At 49.6% G+C, this 19,032-nt stretch overlaps 1 protein-coding gene across 1 annotated transcript in view; it reads left to right on the top strand.

Moving 5' to 3' along the window:
• Nucleotides 1-19,032, top strand: part of IGDCC3 (immunoglobulin superfamily DCC subclass member 3) — a 103,697-nt gene that overhangs the window by 5,779 nt on the left and 78,886 nt on the right. Inside the window, exon 2 of the mRNA XM_065641337.1 lies at nucleotides 4,649-4,954. Within this exon, the coding sequence (XP_065497409.1) occupies nucleotides 4,649-4,954 (306 nt within the window). The remainder of the gene's footprint in view (nucleotides 1-4,648; nucleotides 4,955-19,032) is intronic.

Raw genomic sequence — 19,032 nt, 5'->3', positions numbered from 1 at the left:
GCAGGGATGGCCCTGGTGGCTCTGGGCCTGGACGGGCTCCAGGAGGATGCGCCGTGATGTGAGCGAGGTCTTTGGCCAGGGATGGCACTGCTAATTAGAGCGGTGAGATTAGCTGCCGTGTTCTTCGGAAGCGCAGGAGGGAAAGCCAAAACCACGTTTCCCAAATGGAAAAGGACAATGCTAGGGTATGAGCAAGTTCTTTTGAAGCTTTGAACATGAATCACAGTGTCAAGTAAAAAATAATTAAACTTATTTTTTTTTTAAATGTACTTCAAAGTGTCTTTTAAGCTTCCCATTAATTCAAAGTTCTTTCTCTCAGCGCTAAATAAATCTCTTGGTTCAAAAGCACAAGTGCTAATTGGTTTCTCTGAGTCTGCCTGTCTGCTTGATCAATAGGGGAAGTAGTTTTTGTTAAATATTTGCACATATAGTCACATATTGTATTGCTCAGAGAGAAGGTAAATGTTTCTCAAAAGGAGACTTGTAGAATGGGGATTCCAATAATTTTCTCGTGGCCTTTATGCCAGAGCTAATAACGCTTCCTCCCTCTATCCTTTTGCAGAAAGTAAAGCAATTTTCCCTTGCGCGTTCCCCGGTGCAGCATGCCGGGGTTGAAACCAGCTGTTCAGCTGCCAGCATAATGCCCTGGCCTCTAACTACAAACTCGAGCTGCTGTGAGCCGAGTTTTACAGATCCTGCCTGAGCAGAGGGTGGCTGTGAGCTGTGCTGCGTCGCGGGCCGTTCGGGAGGTACCTGGGACATTCTGTGGGACGAGCTGGGTTTGGATAAGCAGCTGTTGGAGAGGGATGGGGCTTTGGGAGTCTCCAAGTGAATGCAGACAGCCTCGGTGACTTCTCCATCTCTCTCAATTAACTGCGCTTCTGCTGTTTCCATGTGCCTTCAGAGTGTCATTTACTTCTAAATCTGTGGCGTCATTTCTGTGCTTCGCTGCTAACTATTGTTGTAACTCTAGACATGAGGAAGAAATTTTTTACCCTGAGGGTGGTGAGAGCCTGTCCCAGGTTGGCCAGAGAGGTGGTGGCTGAACCATCCCTGGAGACATCCCAGGCCAGGCTGGACGGGGCTCTGAGCAACCGGAGCTGGTGCAGATGTCCCTGCTCGTGGCAGGGGGGGCACTGGGGGAGCTGGGAAGGGCCCTTCAACCCAGACTCTTTTATAATTTATTTGTTCTAACGAAGTTGACTCCCTGTCTTCCCCCTTACCTCCTTGCTTTGGATGTTCTCCCTGTGGTCCATCTGAGCTCACTTCTAGAGCAAATGCTCCTTGCTGTGCCAGGAGCCTTCTTGTCCCACCACGAAAATTCCTCTGCGAGTGTCCCTGTCCCTTTGTCTCTCATCCCGAGCCTCCCAGGGAGACAAGGCTCTGCCTTTGGACTCTGCCTTCAAGACCTGGAGCTCCACAGTCTCAGTCTTGGAAGGCCAAATCCCAATGTCCCTGTTTGAAGCCCCATCCTTGAAAACCATTTTTAATGTGAATTATCCTGCTGACTGGAATTTCCCTGCATGGTTACGGCCAAATGGATGAAGGAGAGTGTTTAGAAAGGGACCAAAAAGGTTCAAGGTGCTGAGTTTCTACCAAGCCTTGCATCCAGTTCTCTCAGGACTGTCTGTGTGTTGGCCATGTGGATTTTAGGTTGGGCTGTTCGTGGACCAGTTTCTCATACCCATTTGTGATGGGGGACCAAAGCTCAGGTTTTTAAGGCAATTTCAGTTCTATGCATTTAACGATGCAGATGGGCAGCTTTAGGATGTCTCGTGTGCCCATGGTGCCAGGGGAAGGCTGAGGGATTTTTGAAGAGCAGCGGGTTCCTCTCTACATATTTTAGCATCTAAGTACCTGGGGAGAAGTGAGACTTATGGCTGAGTTTGCATGGAAAGCCCACGTTGGGGTGAAAGACAGAGCTTGGTTTCTCCCACATCCCCGGATGGGGTGGGCTTGCTTTTCCCCGTGCATCCGCTTAGTTGGTCTCCTGGTCCTGAAGCCCCAGGAGAGTGGTGGTGGGATTTCTTCAAGGTCAGAAAAGCATCTCGTGAGAAAAGCATCCATCGAGGAGGAATTTGGGGTGTTCCTGGCACGGTGAGGTGCCTGCAGGTTACAAACCAGTTCACTATCACACCTTGAGGCACCATCCAGCCCTTCACTATAGCCCAAGGAGACCCCAGGACCAGCCGGTGTCCATCCCCACCCTGGCGTCTGTCTGTCCTAATTACGAGTGTCATCGCTTCTGCTGCTCGCGCAGCCTGGAGTTCGGATGCAGACCGAATGTTTATGGAGGTAAACATGATTATCTCCAATCACAGGCCTTAATGATGGTTATTATAATGACAGCTATTGTGGGAAGGGCATGTAATTATGTTGATTCTTCCTTTTATTGTACATATAATAATAAGCCGTTTTATCTAAGAGTACGGGGGAGCCGGGGGAAGATGGGGCATTTATTTCATTAGGGATTTTTTTTTTTTTTCTGATTGCCTGTTAAATCTAAATCCTGAAATCTTGTTCAATCTTTCTGGAGTCAGAAGTCCCCTTTGGTTCAATGGGGAGTGAGGACATGAAGGTTCTTATCCTACCTCATCCCATGGGCGCCCACGCAGGGAACAGGGCCCTGGCGTGGTAGTTGGTGTTGAGACTCTGGCCACTTTGCACAAAAATGCAGAGCATTCATCTAATTCCTTAATTTTCACAAAAAAAAAAAAAAAAAAAAGTAATTGATGGGTTTGCACTGGCTGTAGCCTAACTTGCCGAGAGGACCCCAGGGCTATCTCATAAAAAAGAAGTCACGGTGAGCGATAGATCACCGAGATGGCTGGAGCTCGCCTGACATTTTAAGACTTAATGGGTTAATAAAGTGTGTGGTTTAGGTGTCTGTCACTAAGTGGGGTTTGTCCGTTCCCTGCACACACTCATACCTTGACAGCAATACCTTTGACCTGCCGTGTGCTACCCCGGCCTTCTTTGTCTGCTCCGTCCATCTGCCTCGGCTCAGGTTGCACTCAATGTTTATCCCCCGTAATCCAATTTAAGTTGCCATAGAAAGCTATGGGGATTTACAGAAAGAAAGAAAAAAAAATCTCACTGGGTTTGCAGAGCAGAAAAGACAGACTTTTTTTTTTTTTTCCTGCTTTTTCTTTAGGATAACTGCCTCTTCTCTTTTATTTTTACCATGCATTAAGGATCTGCCCTCCACCCTATTTTGAGCCTAGTGAGGTGGGATCCTGGTGGAACTGGTCCCCCCAAACCTGTGAAACTGGGGACAAGCTGTATGGCAGGTTTGAGCAGCTGGAAACCACCACCCACTAAGGGGCTGTTGCACAAGAGAACTGTTCAAAAGGCTTGCCCCGTATTCAGATAAAATTGTAGTTTTCTTCCTCTGCTGAAATTTCTTCTACTTTCCTCTTTAAAAAAAATAAGAGATATTCGCATGCATCCCTGCATTTATGCCTTTCAAATATTTATATTACTCCTGTTTCTTGGTCATTTTTTGTCTTTCACGTTAATGTGTATTTTGGGCTAATTTTTAAACGATAGCTCTATTTTTGTCATCTTCTGTAGCGTCTGATGATGACTGGATGGTGAATTATACCCTAAAAAGGTGTGCTGGACCAAGGGAAGCACAACCTGCCAAAGACATAGTGTTTAAACATCCTGTTGGCAAAAGTAGTAAATTAGGATGTATATGTATGATGGGAAGTGAGGGTTTGCCTGTTATTGGTACAAATTCTGCAATAACTTCTCTCTCGTGGATGTCATTTAGCGTAATTGCCTTGTGAGAAACCTTTTGTGTCGCTGAGCCGGAACATTGTGCGTTTTTACTTCGGTGCTTAACTTGCTCTTCATTAAGGACTGAAAAGCACCATCCTTTGCCTGGGACACCTCGAGAGAGACCACTAGTCAGGGAGGTGAAGAAGGAATCTGCAGGGGCTGTGAATTTGGGCTGGGGTTTGGCAGCCGCCAGAGAGCTGTGCCTGGCCCGTCCCCTTCTCACCAGTCTCCAAACGCAGCCTTGAAGGTCTGTGCTTGTGCCTTTGGAAGCTGCACCCTGAGATGTCGATGGCAAAGCCTTGGGAGGCAAAGCTTTTTTCTCCAAAACACTTCCCCTCTCTAGTCCTGTTGTAGCCCCCTCTGTCTGAAATGTTTTCACCGTCCCATGTTCAATGCCATAGCTGTTGGCTCTTGCTCGTTCTTGTGGATACGCTGCTGACTGGAGCACAAGTGCGATGGGAGCGGCTGAGGGAGCTGGGGGTTCAGCTGGAGAACAGGAGCTGAGGGGAGACCTTCTGATCTCTGACCTGCCTGAAAGGAGCTTGGAGCCAGGGGGGGTCGGGCTCTGCTCCCCAGGAACAAGCGCCAGGAGCAGAGGAAACGGCCTCAAGTTGCGCCAGAGGAGGTTGAGGTTGGATCTTGGAACAATTTCTTCCCCCAAGGGCTGTGGGGCATTGGAACAGGCTGCCCAGGGCAGTGCTGGAGTCACCATCCCTGGAGGGGTTGGACAGACGGACATGAGGTTCTCAGGGACATGGGGCAGTGCCAGGGGTGGGTTAACAGTTGGACTTGACGATCTTGAGGATCTCTCCCAACCAAAATGATTCTATGATTCTACAACTCTGTCCTTTTCTCCTCATTTTAGATTTTGGCCGTTCCTCTGAGCTGGCGTTCGTTGTGGAGCCGAGCGATGACATAGCTGTGCAGGAGCAACCCTTGATCCTCTACTGCCAGGTGGAGGGCATCCAGCCCATCACCATCACGTGGCGGAAGAACGGCGTGATGATCGTGGACAGCGAGAACGCCTTCATGTTGGCCAACGGGTCGCTCTACGTCTCCCGCTTCCAGAGGGTCCGGGGAGATGGGTCCTCGGATGAAGGCGAGTACGACTGCATGGCGCAAAACCTCTACGGGCTGGTGGTGAGCAGGAAGGCGAAGATCCAGGCAGCGAGTAAGTATGGGCATCGTCCCACCACACCTCGTAGGACAATCCCACAAGAGGCCCTGGCTTGGCTGGGAAGCGGGAGAGCAGCGCGGTGGGTGTTCGGGGAAGGGAGGATTAAAGAAGGGAAAGAGAAAAAAGAACCTGGAGCTGACGTGAGGATCTGGCTGGCATCTAATCTGTGTGGCTGTTCAGATGTGAAAGAAGAGCTAATTGGCTGTCTCAGGGGGAGAAAACTAAACGCCACCTTCTAGCAGTAAATTCCTTGTCTTGGAGGGGTAAATGACATTAAATAGCCCATGTTTGTGTGTCTCCTGCAGTGGGTTTGGAAGCCCCTTTGCTGTGCAGCATGGCTGGGCTCTGCTTGGCTGGCAGCGCTTTCCAAACCATAGCAAAGACCTTGGGAAGGTCACAGATTCTTTCGTTTGGTTATTTAAGACAGGCAGTGCGGAGGCAGCAAGGTCTTATTTACTACCCGGCGTGGCGGTGGCTTTGGGGGCAAGGCCAACAACACCAGACACATTGTCTGCTGGGGGAGCCCGGAGGAGGAGAGAGATGAAAATGTCAGCGAGGGAATTAAATTTAAAGGTGCGGGAGGAAGAATTACAGGGCAGGCTGTGACTCCAGCCCGTTGCATCCACAGCGCTCGGTCGCGTTGGGTCTTTGGCCACGGAGGCTGCTGGGCTCCCTTGTGCCGCCTCTGGTTGCTGGTTTGAGTTTGTCCAGGGACTGATGGCAGAGCTGACATGTCGTGGTGGCTTCTGTCCCTGTTGTGTCGGTGGCCAGTGTTGCTCACAGCGTGTCTGCGGGCTCTGGAGGTGCAGCCGCTAATCATTTTTGCTTTCAACCAGAAGTTGCTGCTGGGTGTAATTTATATTTGGGTGTGAGGACGGGTGTCTGGTACAGCCCTGAGACCTGGCTGAATGCTGGTTTGTTAAATAAGGTTTACTGAAGGGTTCTCCAACTTGTCTGGGAGCTGGCTGCCACTCTTCTTTCTGTGCAAGCCGCTTGTCACCACTTCTGTTGCGTTTGCAAATTGCACTGTGATTTTTATTTTCTTGGTGCAAAGCCTGGGGCTGGAGTCCCCTGGCTCCGCTCCCCAAACTGGGGGGCTGCTCCCTGCAGCACCGGGGCCAGCTGGCAGCCCCCCAAGGGAGCACTCCAGCCCTCGTGTGTGACAATTCCCAAGTGCATGAAGTGGCCATCTGCAAACCTAGCTTTTCAGTAGCGTTAAGGAGTGACATTGTCCAGGAGCCAAGGGCTTTGGGTCCATGCCAGATTAGCAGCTGGATGTCCGACTTGTCAGTCTTGCCGTGCTAAACCTTGGAGCGCTTTTGGTGAAGGGCTTTGGCACTTGTGAGCTGGGAGCTGGCTGATGCGCAAACACAATGTCAAACTTCTCAGACCTGTAAACAGGAGACATGAGAACCGGAGGAATTACCTTTGGGATCGCGGATTGTCAATAAACACTGTTATCTCAGCTCCTGCATCAATATGTATGTGATGCGCTGTGTGTCCCTCAATAGCATTTCCTTTTGTAGCCGTAGTTTCATGTGAATCATAATGAAAAAAGGGATCGTGTTGAAAACATGCTGGACTCTCTTCTGGCTTCAGGCTTGGTTTCTTGCCAGCCCTGAGAAAAGGTCTGGGTCAAGCCGGCACAAAACACGGGGCAGCTGGCCTCGATGCCACAGGTGCCTGCAGATAATGGGAATAAAATGGGATGTTGTGGGCAAATGTAACCTGCTGCTCAGGGCGAGCTCCCTCGCTGCGCCTGAACCGTGGGAGCACACACTTGCACTTAGAACTTGGCTTAAACTGAGACAAAATCTCCTAAGAATAAATCACAGTTGTACCCTCGAGCCCCCACGTCTCAGGGCGGTTACACACAAGTAATAGTGATTTTCCTTGCCCCAAGTCCCGATAAGCAAGTCAAACAAAAGGAGGAGGGTAATTATCCCTGTTTTAGAGATGAGGGGCCCATTGCATCAAAGAAATGGGTGCTGGCTGTCTGGAAGAAAACAAAACCAAACCAAAAAACCCCACAAAAAAACCCCCAAGAGTTAAGCAGACCTTTGCGAAGCAGAGTAAATACTGCCGGTGGATAAAACCGCATCCCAGCGCTGATCTTCTCTTCCCTCTGAGCCTGACATCTGAACACAAAAGCAAAGGAGAAATAAAAACCTTTCACAAACAAAAAATCTCGCAAGTTGATCAAGGCCGTGCTACCGAGGAATAAAAGGGATCTGACAGAGCAGAGCCCCTCGAGAGCTTGGCTGTGCTTTTCGCTGTCTTCAAAGGCAGGCTGTTAGTCTCGTATCACCGTTACAGACCCCGGCTTTGTGTTATTGCTCGGAATATAATCTTCTTGGCTCGGAGGAATGTACATATTTGCATTCAGGAAATGTGGGCTGGCTATCATATTTTTATGTTTCAAATTTACTTCAACACTTGGCATTGAGTGAAATTTAACTGGAAGAATATGCGGCTCTCAGACCTCGGTGTGTGCAGCCCTGATGGGGATGCGGTTTCGCCATGGAGGGGGCACTTTTAAAACCTTCCTCCTAAAAACCGACTCATTAAATTTCTTTAACTAACATTCAGGGGACTTTCTATACGTTGTTCTTATTAACTGAAGATGCTCAGCAGCGGGTTCGGCAGGTTTGTGGATTGGCAGATCAGGTGCTACACACATTGATGATATTTTTGCAGCGTAACCGTCTTTTGAATGCCCTCGGCATTTCCACCCTCTGCCCAACATGCCAGTTGGAATTTTTTTGGCTGCTCTTTCTCTGTCTGCTCAAACCCTGGTGTGTTAGTTTAAAAGGTTGTGTGGAATGGAACATGTTTTTATAATCCAATCAGGTTATCGAATACAGATCTTTTCTTTCTCCTAATGACAGTTTCCTAATTTCGCGTGACTCCGAGCTGTCTTAATTAAAATCAGTTTTGTAGGCAGGGTGTTCTCTGGAGGCACTGCTTGGCTCTGTCTTCGTGGGTCTCTTTGAGGAGATGTATTTATTTCCATTGTGCACGCCAGAAGCTGATGCACACCTTTGTCTGAGGATGAAGATACCCTCTGTGCAATAATAATGGCCACAGTCCCCTCCTTGGGCAGGTGATCTCCCCAAAACACAGCCGCCTTGCTTCTCATCACCACCCTTTGCTTAACTTGCCCTGACTTGACTCCGATCGTGTTGTCTCATGGCATTTCCAGCCCTTTTTGCCAATACTGTAATTTGATGGAGCTGGCTCCACGTCGTCATAAATCACAGCCCGGCCGGTGGAGTAAGACCCATTGATTATATCACTCAATAACAAGCAGTTACCACTAATTGGAAATCACCATCAAACTGGGTATCGGATCAAGCTCTGCACGTATCCAGCCTGAGAGCAGCAATTTTCCCTGTTTGATCTGGTGCTGTTAAAAAAAAAAAGGAAAGGGAGAAAGTAAGTCCATTGTGCAATGTAGAGCCAAAGACGTTTCTTGAAACTTGGTGAAACAGACCTACTCAAATTTCCCCCTCAGACACACGGTGTGAATTTTGGGGGTGTCCTATGCAGGGACAGGAGTTGGACTCGATGATCCTTGTGGGTCCCTTCCAACTCACGATATTCTGTGATTCTCTGAGTATTTGAAATACTGTGGGACCCGAGAATAGCTCTGGAGAGATCTGAGCTTGTAAAGATGTTTTCCTTGTCGTGTCTTGCTTTTGAGGGGACTGTTTTGTAGCCAAGCATAGCACCACACATCCCTGTGCCCTTCTCTCCTCCCTTACCCCCTTACCTCCCTGCCAAGCTGTGCGGCTAGGGAAGGAGGTTGAGAAACGTGGGGTTTTTAAAGCAGGAAAATCTTCCCATCGTTTCAGCTCTTCTGCACAGAATATATTCAGGGTTTAACCTGCAGCCCCCTTTTCCAGGCTCTGGGGTGGTGGGAAGAGCTGCTGAGCCTGAAGAATGGCAGCATTTATAAGAGTGTAGAGACAAGAAGGAAGTCTAAAAGGATTAGGGTGAGACAAAGGGGGCTGATTATTTTATGGGTCACAATACAAGGCATTAGAGTGAGATCACAAAGGGATGTAATTACAAAAGAAGGCCATACTGGGGGATCAAACCAGGATTAGAGTGGGAAATGTTTTTACACAGTTTTGTTCCACTCATTATGAAGTTAGCATTTTAAATTAAGGTTTAAATAAGGTGGCACCAAAGTTGTCACCAAGGTATTTCCCAGGCAGTGCCGCTGTTTGGATGCAGATTGCAAGTCTGGGCTCAAAACATCGAGGCGGACCTTAAACACGTGGGTTTGCTGTTGGTTTTTCACGCACAGTGTCCGTATTGCCAGCAGAGCCCTACCTATAGCTTGTGCTTACATCAAGTGAAGCTGTTTCTCCAGGTGGAATTGGGATGCTTTGGTGATGACATGTTTTATGGTGTGAAACACGTGCTGGAGGGAAAGGTGTGTGTTTTTAAAGCAAGTGCCCTGGTCTCGGTTTGTGGCTCTGGAGACATGGTCCTGCTACTCCCAGGAACTTTTGGCTAGCAGTTGCTTGCATTTTATTGCAGTTTAACCCCTGACTTTGCATGCCAAGTTTTCTCCATTCGCAAACAAGATTTTTTTTTCTCCATTTGTGGCTCTGCTTGCATTTAATGCCCTTTCTTCCCAAACACTCAGTAGAGGGCTCAGTCCTGATGCCAGCGGTGTTTCTTTACTGTCTGTACTTTAAATGCTTACAGCTCTTGGTGAGCCCACAGCAAGTTCTGGGCTTGTAGCACTGCGGCTCAGCGGAGGAAAAAACTGAAAAAAAATAAAAAAAGGAAAGAAAAATGAATTAAGTCAGGCAAAAAGACTGTGAGAGGTTTCCAGGGGATGGATATGATAGGCGAGTGGGTTATTTCCCTCCGTCAGCTCTTTCGGCTGCCTCTAGGACATGCTGCCTTGCGTGATGCTGCCTCTCGCATCTGCACTGTCGCACTGTTTGGCCCTGTGTGTGCTGCAAAACAAATATACAAGTATAGGAGTCACTGGGGGGAGATCAGAGAGATTTGACTGGGAATTTTAGTAGATTTGTGGGATTAAAAGAATTTGTCACTTACCACCCACTGCATTTCAGCGTATGCATCTAACAGCCAGGATTCATCCTGAGACTTGAGCACATTATAAGACCATATTTCTTTTGGCTGCTCATTTCTTAGCAGTGTGATAGTTATTTAAATATCATCTTGCACTTCTCCGCGAGGCTTCTAACGTGGATGCGCCAACCTTCGCTCCGGCAATGTTATCTCTCATACAGGGGGTTCGCACTGCAGGCAGTAATGTCACTTCGTCATTTATAGAAAGCTCAGGGGAAATATATCAGACGAATTTCATTAATGGTAGCACTGTTGAGTTATTTGTCTCAATTAACTCTTGGAGCACAGCTGAGGAAGTTCTGATGTCTCTGCAGCACGAGGCTGCGCTGGAGTTCCTGCCTGTGGTTTTAATGGGGTGATGCTCTGTTGGTACCTGTGCAGACACCTGGTGCCTGACATCCCCAGCTCTCACCCTGCTTGTTCCTCGGGCTGCTGCTTTGGAGAGATTCAGGTTGGACATGAGGAAGGAATTGTTGCCCCTGAGGGTGGTGAGAGCTTGTCCCAGGTTGGCCAGAGAGGTGGTGGCTGAACCATCCCTGGAGACATCCCAGGCCAGGCTGGACGGGGCTCTGAGCAACCTGAGCTGGTGCAGATGTCTCTGCTCGTGGCAGGGGGGGCACTGGGGGAGCTGGGGAGGTCCCTTCAACCCAAACTATTCTATGATCTCTTCGGTGCTGTCACCTAGAGCAGCTCTTTATCCACTTAGGCTTGTCTCAGCTTGAGGATTTGTCATGCCACTAGTTATATGGTTGTTTTTCCAGCAGGCTGGTGATGGTGTGTGGTTTTTTTGGCTTTTCATTCCCATTCTGCCCTACAAGGGTTCCAGCTGACCATGGTGCAACGAGTTACATCCATACACCAGCGGTGCCTCAGTTTCCTCTCTCTGAACCCAAGATGGATTTACTGTCAGTGCCATTGTTTGCACACCCCTGTGAACATCTGGTGGGGAGGAAATTGCTATTTTGTGGTTTTGGGGGCCCAGGTTAGCTAGGGATTGGTGTTTCATCTGCGCTGTCCCTTCCCTGCAAACCTGCCAAGAGGCGACGGGCGCAGGGCCAGGGAAAGGCTGGTGCTCAGGTGAGATGGGGCTGATTTTCTGCTGCTGTTCGTTAGCAAGGCTGTGAGTAGGAATCGATTTGTGGGGGCGTTTGACCAGAGCAATCAATTCTCTTGATCTGGTGGGCAACCAGCGAGTTAAAGGAAAGCATCGCTGCGTTTGCCTGGAAGCTCTGGTCATGGTTGTAACCCAAAGTTACTGAATACGGTGAAATATGTAAATAAATAAATGAAAGGGCACAGAAGCTGTAGAGGAAGATACCCGACTTTGTCAGGCCTGTGTTTTTTGTGCTGATCGCTGCCTGCAGCAGCCTGCCTGCTGTGAGATTGGGATTTGGGGACCCTGCTTGCAATACTGGGGGACTTTGGGTGCAGTAGAGATGTGAGCAAAGGCAAACCCCACAAATCCCCTCTTAGGGGTGAGTCCTTGCACAGGGCCAAAGCAGCTTTCCCAGGGCTGGTGGGATGAGACCCGGGAGAGCTGTCGGCTGGAGCTCCCCGACACCGAGGGATCTGGATGCTCCATCCACCACCTCGTCCCCTCCGCTTTCCACTGTACCCACTGTCCCAGCCCTGTTGCTGGGAAGGGATTCTGCTCCCCACTCCTCCTAGGCACAGCATATGGTTTTCAGAGAGGTTCTTGCTTTAAACCCAATTTTACAGTTGGGTTGACTGAGGCAAAAGGAGGTCAAATGATTCGCCTGAGGTCACTTAGTAAGTGGCTCAGATTAAATCTCAACCCACGACGCTGCCCGTTCCCAGCGCTGGCTGTGCCGGCCGGACCAGATGGCCTTCTGAATGCAGCGTCAAGATCCTCGGCTTTTTCTCTCCCTCATTGTTCTCCATTGTGGGCTTCTGAATGCAGGACCTTGAAAGTGAGAGTCATTTGGATTTGCCGAGTCCAAGTTATTCTGTTTAATGACATAGATTTGCAGGAGAGGGTTTAAACACGCTGCTTTGCTGCGGAGGTTTGAATTTTGCAGAGATTTCCCACTTTGCTTTGGTTTTCTGATGTTAAAACTCTCTCTGCCCTCCATCACTTAAAATGCTTGCCCTGATTTCGGCTGCCTCGCTGCTGTCTCAGCGGCTGAGCGGGGCTGCCCTGGCATTGTCCCTGGGCAGGTTTGTCCATAGGGCTCTCAGGCCCCGATCCCTGGGATAATTCCCCAGCTTATGCACCGCTCTGGCCTGTCAGGGCTGTTTGTGCCTCTTCCCTTGACTGGGTCCTGGGGTGGCACAAGGGGGTCAGTGCAGAGTGCTGCTGGACGGATGATGTTGTGTTTGGCTCTCATGTTAGCTCTGAAAATACAGATGGAGATAGAATCATAGAATCATTTTGGTTGGAAAAGACCCTCAAGATCATCGAGTCCAACCATTAACGTAACTCAGGCACTAACCCGTGTCCCTGAGAACCTAATCTCTGTGCTTTTTAAACCCTTTCAGGGGCGGTGACTCCATCACTGCCCTGGGCAGCCTGTTCCAATGCCCCACAGCCCTTTGGGGAAGAAATTGTTCCCAAGATCCAACCTCAACCTCCCCGACGCAACTTGAGGCCGTTTCCTCTGGTCCTGGCGCTTGTTCCTGGGGAGCAGAGCCCGACCCCTCCTGGCTTCAAGCTCCTTTCGGGCAGGTCAGAGATCAGAAGGTCTCCCCTCAGCTCCTGTTCTCCAGCTGAACCCCCAGCTCCCTCAGCCGCTCCCATCACACTTGTGCTCCAGCCCCTCACCAGCTCCGTTCCCTTCTCTCAACTCGCTCCAGCACCTCAAGGCCTTTCATGGCGTGAGGGGCCCAAAACTGATGACGTCTCCCTCCTGATCTGCTCTGGTGTCCCATACATCACTCCTGACAGCAGTAGGGTCCACAGACGCATTTAAAGCACCGCATTGGGTACCACAAGACAAGCTCCATCCCTGCTCTCCAAACCAAGGAGCTGCCTGGAAAAGCACAGGTCCGTAACCTCCCTTGGAGAGCAGCTTGGCAAATTCTTGGGACTTGCAGAACAGACACCATCTGCCTGGGGAGCAGTGATGCTCTGGTAGCTGTTCCATCCACACGTGCCCACCAGCCCGGGGGTGGCTGTGGTCCTTGGGGCGGTGGGGACGTCCCTCTGCCTCCAGCCTCCGCACTTGGGACCAGCGCCGCTCACATGCCTCAGTAAGTTGGTACCTCTCGAGCATGTCTTGATTAATGGTGTTTTTTTGTCAGTCCTAAGAGGCCCCATTATGTCCCTTTGATGCTGCATTTCGCACTTACCACTGTCACTGAGCTCAATGACTCGTTTTCACAGGTCATGGGAGAGGGACAATGGATCGGGTCACATTTAGAAGAAACAAATGAAATTTTGCTGCAACTGAGAGGGCTAATTAAGAGTGAGGATCAATTTGGGTGTACAAAAGAGACAGTTTTAGGCTGCTGGTGTGTAAATGAGTGGCAGTGTTGCGGTGGCAGAAAAGCCTTTTCTGCGGTGTGTGCGCACTTCAGCTGCAGCATTGTACTCTGCTGCAGGCGATCGATCCTCCTGTGCTTATTCATCGAGGGAAAACAGAGTGTTTTCCTGCCTGCTGTGCCCAGGAGGGGCAGGGACAGCAAACCTGCTGGGTCGAGTTGTGGTTGATCCCTGTGAGATGTTTTTTGGCTGGGAGCTGGAGCTTCTGTTTCTTCAGTCACTTATCCTGGAGCGTGGCTCCGCAAATTGGCTGGTGGCTTTTGAGCGCAGCGCGTTGTGTTCCCTGCCCATCTCTCTAGGCAGGATGATGCTCATCCTCGTCTCAGGCTGTAACTCACCCTACCAGGGATTGCTCTGCTTTGGTGACACTGCAGAGGGACACTGATTTGGAGGAGGTGTCAAAGAGGCAAAGGGGACAGTGAATTCTCATCAAGGAGGGTGCCCTGGCTGCAGCAGGAGGGACAAGGAAAAGCCAAGGGTGTGTAATCTGGGTTCATGGCTTCACTGAGAATTGAAGAAATGTAATTCAGGTTTGCCCAAGTCTTCGCATACAACAAAAAATCAGAGCTAATGTGTATTTGGGACACGCTGGTTGTAAATGTCCAGGTCCCCAAGCTACGCCAGTTAAAATCAGCTTGCAAATCGTTTTGGTAGTAGAAAATACATCATATCTATTTTTGGTTTGATTTGCCTGGGGCAGAAAGGCAGGAACGTGAACTGGAGTGTCTTTTTGCCAAGAGGGTTCTCTGGGGCCTGTGGGCTTCCCATGAAGCGAAGGCTTAATGGATTTGAGCCCAAACAGATTTCTGGAACTGAGCCCACCTCCACAATGATCAGGTGGAAGCAGCAGTCTCCTTTTTCTTTCCCCCCCTCTTTTTTTCTTTCCCCCCCTCTTTTTTTCTTTCCCCCCCTCTTTCTTTCTGTCCCCCCCTCTTTCTTTCTGTCCCCCCCTCTTTCTTTCTGTCCCCCCCTCTTTCTTTCTGTCCCCCCTCTTTCCTTCGTCCCTTCTTCCCGTCCCTTCTTCCTGTCCCCCCCTCTTTCCCCCCTGTTTTTTTTCCCCTCAGACAACAGTGGGATATTTGGCCTCGGTCCAGGGCTTTGCTCTCATCCCGAGCTCTCTGCAGTGACATTGCCCTGAATGGCCAAGCAATGTGGCCGCGGACCTTTGGTCCGCAGTGTGGCAGCTCCTGCCGAGGTGAAGGTACTCGCTGAGGCACTTGGTTTGCTCGGAGCAGCGTCCACGTCCAGCTCACTGTGGTTTCCCACAGAAATGTGTTAAGAGGTGGGAGGGAAAGTCCTGACACGTCTTTCATTAGTGATCCTGATGCTCGGGGGGGAAGGAGAGGCAGGCTCCCAAGGGGGTCAGCTGCAGCTCTCAAAGAAAAAGCAGGGAGGAGAGAAGGAAAAGTCCTTGCATGCTGGACTGGCCATCTGAAGGATGTCAACAAAAATAATATTTTTTTTTGTTCTTTTGGTAGCCAAAGAGACAATAGCATCCTTGTCCCTTGGGAGAGCTGTGGGTGCTCCAGACCTTTGCCAAGGCTCAGCCTTCAATTCCAGCACCTCTAAATGACAGGGACTGGTCAACATCCTAAATACAGAGCCTGGGGTTAGTCTTAAGGATCCAGACTTGATGGTTTTGGCTGAAGCAGCGTGGTTGATGCCTTGGGAAGCCTGGCTCTGCTACCGCCATCATGTGCGACCTTGGTCAACTCTCCCGATGTCTTTGTGTCTCCAGGAATGGGGGCCGGAGGCACCACTGCTCCCCAGCATCTCCCAGCCCCTTTGGGTTGGGGGTCCCATTTCTTGAGCTGGTGCGGGGGGGGCTCACCCTGCTTGAAGCTGTCAGAGCTCGTTATATTGGCACAGGCAGCTCGGTCCACCGCTGCGGATCTGGGGAGGCCGGTTCCCCCCAGGCACGCTGCTCAGTGCTGATTGCTCTGTGGTTAATCAGAGTTGAGGAGTTGGGGCTTGGTGTGGACCTTGTATCGCTGCCGGCTGTCGATTTTCGTGAGGCCGGTGGGTCTGGCTTTGCTGAGACCTTTGAGGTTGTACCCAACCACACGGGAACCAGCCAGCGGGTTCAGAAGTTCTTTTAGGGGAAGGCTGAGGTCCCTGTGTTGTATATTCATATGGAAAACTCTCTTAGACAAGGAGTTTTAAAAGCCAGCATAGGTGTAGGTGCACAGGAGGTGTTTGTGTCCCTGTGCTGGGGAACACGGACAAGCCGTTCTGTTTTAAAGCCTGATTTGCATGATTCTGAGATTCACAAAACGGGATTTGTTCTTGTACAGCTCCCAGCTCAAGGGGATCCTGCTTAATTTTTCTTTTGCTAACAAGGTTTCCTCAAGAAAGAGAGATTACCTGATCTTCCAAAAGCATTTCCAGTGTGCGGAGAAGTCTGGATGACTCACAACTTTTAATTAGCTCTCCTGACCGTGGCAAGGATCCCTCCCTCCCTCCCTCCCTCCCTTACAGAGAGATGGTGATTAGAATTACAATGAAGATAATCCAAACTGTATGTGTAGGGTTTTCTGTAAGCAGAGAACAAAGCAGGACATCCATCTGGTGAGTGTGAGCCCATAATACCTTTCTGCTCATTTTTCCAGTGCAACAGGAGCTGCTTGGGACGGAAGCAGGCTCATTATTTTGGAAAGGCTTGCTGACACGCAGAGCAGGGCTGGCTTGTAATCTCCGAGGCCCTGAAACTGCTGCTCAGGAAGGAGCGTTGCTTTTATTTTTAAGTCTACCTTTGTATTTCTCCTTGTTAAAAATCTGCAGCGATGAGGGATACCAACCTCTTCTGAGCCTGCCGTTAATTAGCGCATGAATGAGAGATGCCCTTAGTTTTAGCAAGGCTAATCAAAGCTGTAAGGGAGTTTTAAAAGGCTGAGCTAAGCCTGTCCTGTGACAAACATCCCAGCAGCAGCGAGGAAACGCATTAGCTGGGGACAGCCTCCTTTTTGAGTGGTGCTATTTCTCCTCACTTACAATTTCTTTTTCTGTATAGGACAGAGCACCTGCCTCAAAACTTTGGCATCCCCTGATGTCCCGTCTTTGCAGCAGGAGGCTCACCCCGTGCCGTGGGCTCTGCTTTCCCATGCCATGCCCCGCAACAGGCAGGAAAGAGGCGGAATTTAGAGCAGAGAAATGCAACGTTGGCCCCACAGCCACGCTGCTCCCGTGCTTTACGGTCAGCTGGATTTTGCCAGGCTGCTCCGGCACGGACGGGTGCATTGCGGCGGGGACTGCCTCGGTGAGAAAGGAACAACAAAAAGCCGTTGTGGAGGAGCAGCCGGCGCTCCGTGCTGCCGCTGGCTGCTGTGCCGGCAGCAAAATGCATGCTTCGACTCCTACCATGGCAACAAGTTCATCCTCCGGCCAGCACAAGGCTTGGCTGCGAGGCAGCCGGGAGCCGGTCCAGTCTGCGGCATCCCCAGGAGGGCACAGGGAGGCAGGAGGGATGGAGGGAGGTTTTTGTGCCTGCAAAGATGCTCTTCCCACTGCAAAATTCAGGCTGATGGTTTCCTACCCCAGAAGGAGCATGCAGGGTCACTGATAACTCTTGCCCTCCAATGCAAAGAGCTCAGGAAGGATGATGGAGAGCCCAGATACAAGGAAATGTTTGTCAAACACAAAGAATCCGTTCCTCATATTAGCACTTCAAGCACTAAAAAAAAGAAATCCCCCCTGTGCATCAGAGCTCGGTGCAGCGTTTGCTTTAAAGGAAATGTCTTTTCAAGCCGGGATCCCCATTGCCAAACTTGCCACCGGCAGCCCTGCACAAGCCAGGCGCGTTGGTTGGGTGCAGCTGGTGAAGCTCGAAGGGAAAATACGATCAGCTGTTGAATGGCAGGGATTTGAGATGTCATGTCAAGGCTTCGCCTTTCGATTTTTTTTTTTTTTTTTTTTTGGTGCGTGCTGTGAAGTGCATAGGTGGAATATTTCTAGAGACCTACTTGGCTTCCTGTAGGAAAAGGCGGGGGGGGAAGTGGAAAATAAATAATGTACTATATTGACAGCTTCCAGCATTCAAAACCTGAGTTGAGCTGTCTTTCCCAAAAATCACAACGCTTGTTCTGAATTCTTGCTATTAAAAAAATAACGAATTATCAGTTCCTTTAGCTTGTCTGTTGACTTTTAGCTGCTACGATACACCGAAGTCATGTTTCTAGCATAACGAGAGCTAAGGTTGACAGAGCTGCGAAACACTAAAAGCTGGGGCTTCGCGGCATTGCCAGACATCACAAGGTCCTTGATGACATGATGAGAACTGGGAAAGCTGAATAAATTGATGAGCTTCTTGCATTTTGGTCCCTTGTCATGTAAATAGGCTCCAATCTGCATGTCAGATCCCTCGGGTAAGGGAGTGTAATAACATTAAAAAAAAAGGCAGCAAAAAAAAAACCCAACGTGTGTGTTTTAGCAATCTTTAAACAGGCAAAAAATTGTGCTTGGAGGGCTTGGGATGGAGCGAGAGGGCTCCTCATTACTGCTCTGCTTCTAATGCAAAAAGGTAACTGCCGTGGCTTTAAAGAAAGTACTTTAATGCTACATAAATATAATTGCTTCGATGAAATGTCTTTAGCCTCCTGAGGGAAGTTGTAGGCTGGTAAGCCTTTAGATATGAATGGTCGACTCTGTAATTGCTATTGTTTCGGAGACACATTAGGAAGGGCTAATGCTGATCACTTCTGGCATGTTGTGGAAGCGGCGTAATGACGGTCCCAGGCAGCGTGCGGGCGAACGGGGATTAATCTGCATTTTGCAGGATGAAAAACTGACAAACGCTTCAGGACTGGAAGTTTTTTTCCTAATGAGATTGTGGGCTTGTGAATTTTATATGATTTTTTTTTAACCCCCCCCCCCCCCTTTTTTTTTTTTTTCCCCCTTTTCCTGCTGGTATGCAGAGTGAAGGTATCTAATTCTTTGCAATTTAGGTTTTGGATAATGAGCTTGAAGGGAACATCTCAGAGGAGTGGAGAATTGATGGGTTAGTACATCAGCCCTGGTTAATGCGGTCTTCTGACAGGGTCCAAACCAGCTGGTTCAGAGAAAAGGGCAAGATGTGGGTATTGAGAATGTGTTTGTTTTGGTTTGGTTTGGTTTTTATGCTGTTTAGTAAAACATGGGGTGTTCTAATGTGCTTCCATCTCTGGATTGGGAGTAGCAATGTTTAAAAATCAGAATCTGGGCTTACAGATCATTCCTAAAAGATATCTTGGGTTTCATTCCTAAAAGATATCTTGGGTTGTCTCCTGGTTTTAGATCCCATAGGCATCATGCTGTGCAGCTTTTCTTCACTGCGTAGGGGCCAGAAAAGCTCGCAGACTGCCCTGGCATGGTAAGCAGCTAGACAGGAGCTGGAAGACCTTACCCCATCTCAGCAATTCTGGTTTGGGGGGCATTTTTCCTGGGAGCTGGTGAAACCTGTGTCCCGAGAGGCAGCAGCACA

This window comes from Caloenas nicobarica, chromosome 10 (genome assembly GCF_036013445.1).
Source record: "Caloenas nicobarica isolate bCalNic1 chromosome 10, bCalNic1.hap1, whole genome shotgun sequence".
Lineage (NCBI taxonomy): Eukaryota > Metazoa > Chordata > Aves > Columbiformes > Columbidae > Caloenas > Caloenas nicobarica.
This window is presented reverse-complemented; position numbering and strand designations above follow the sequence as displayed.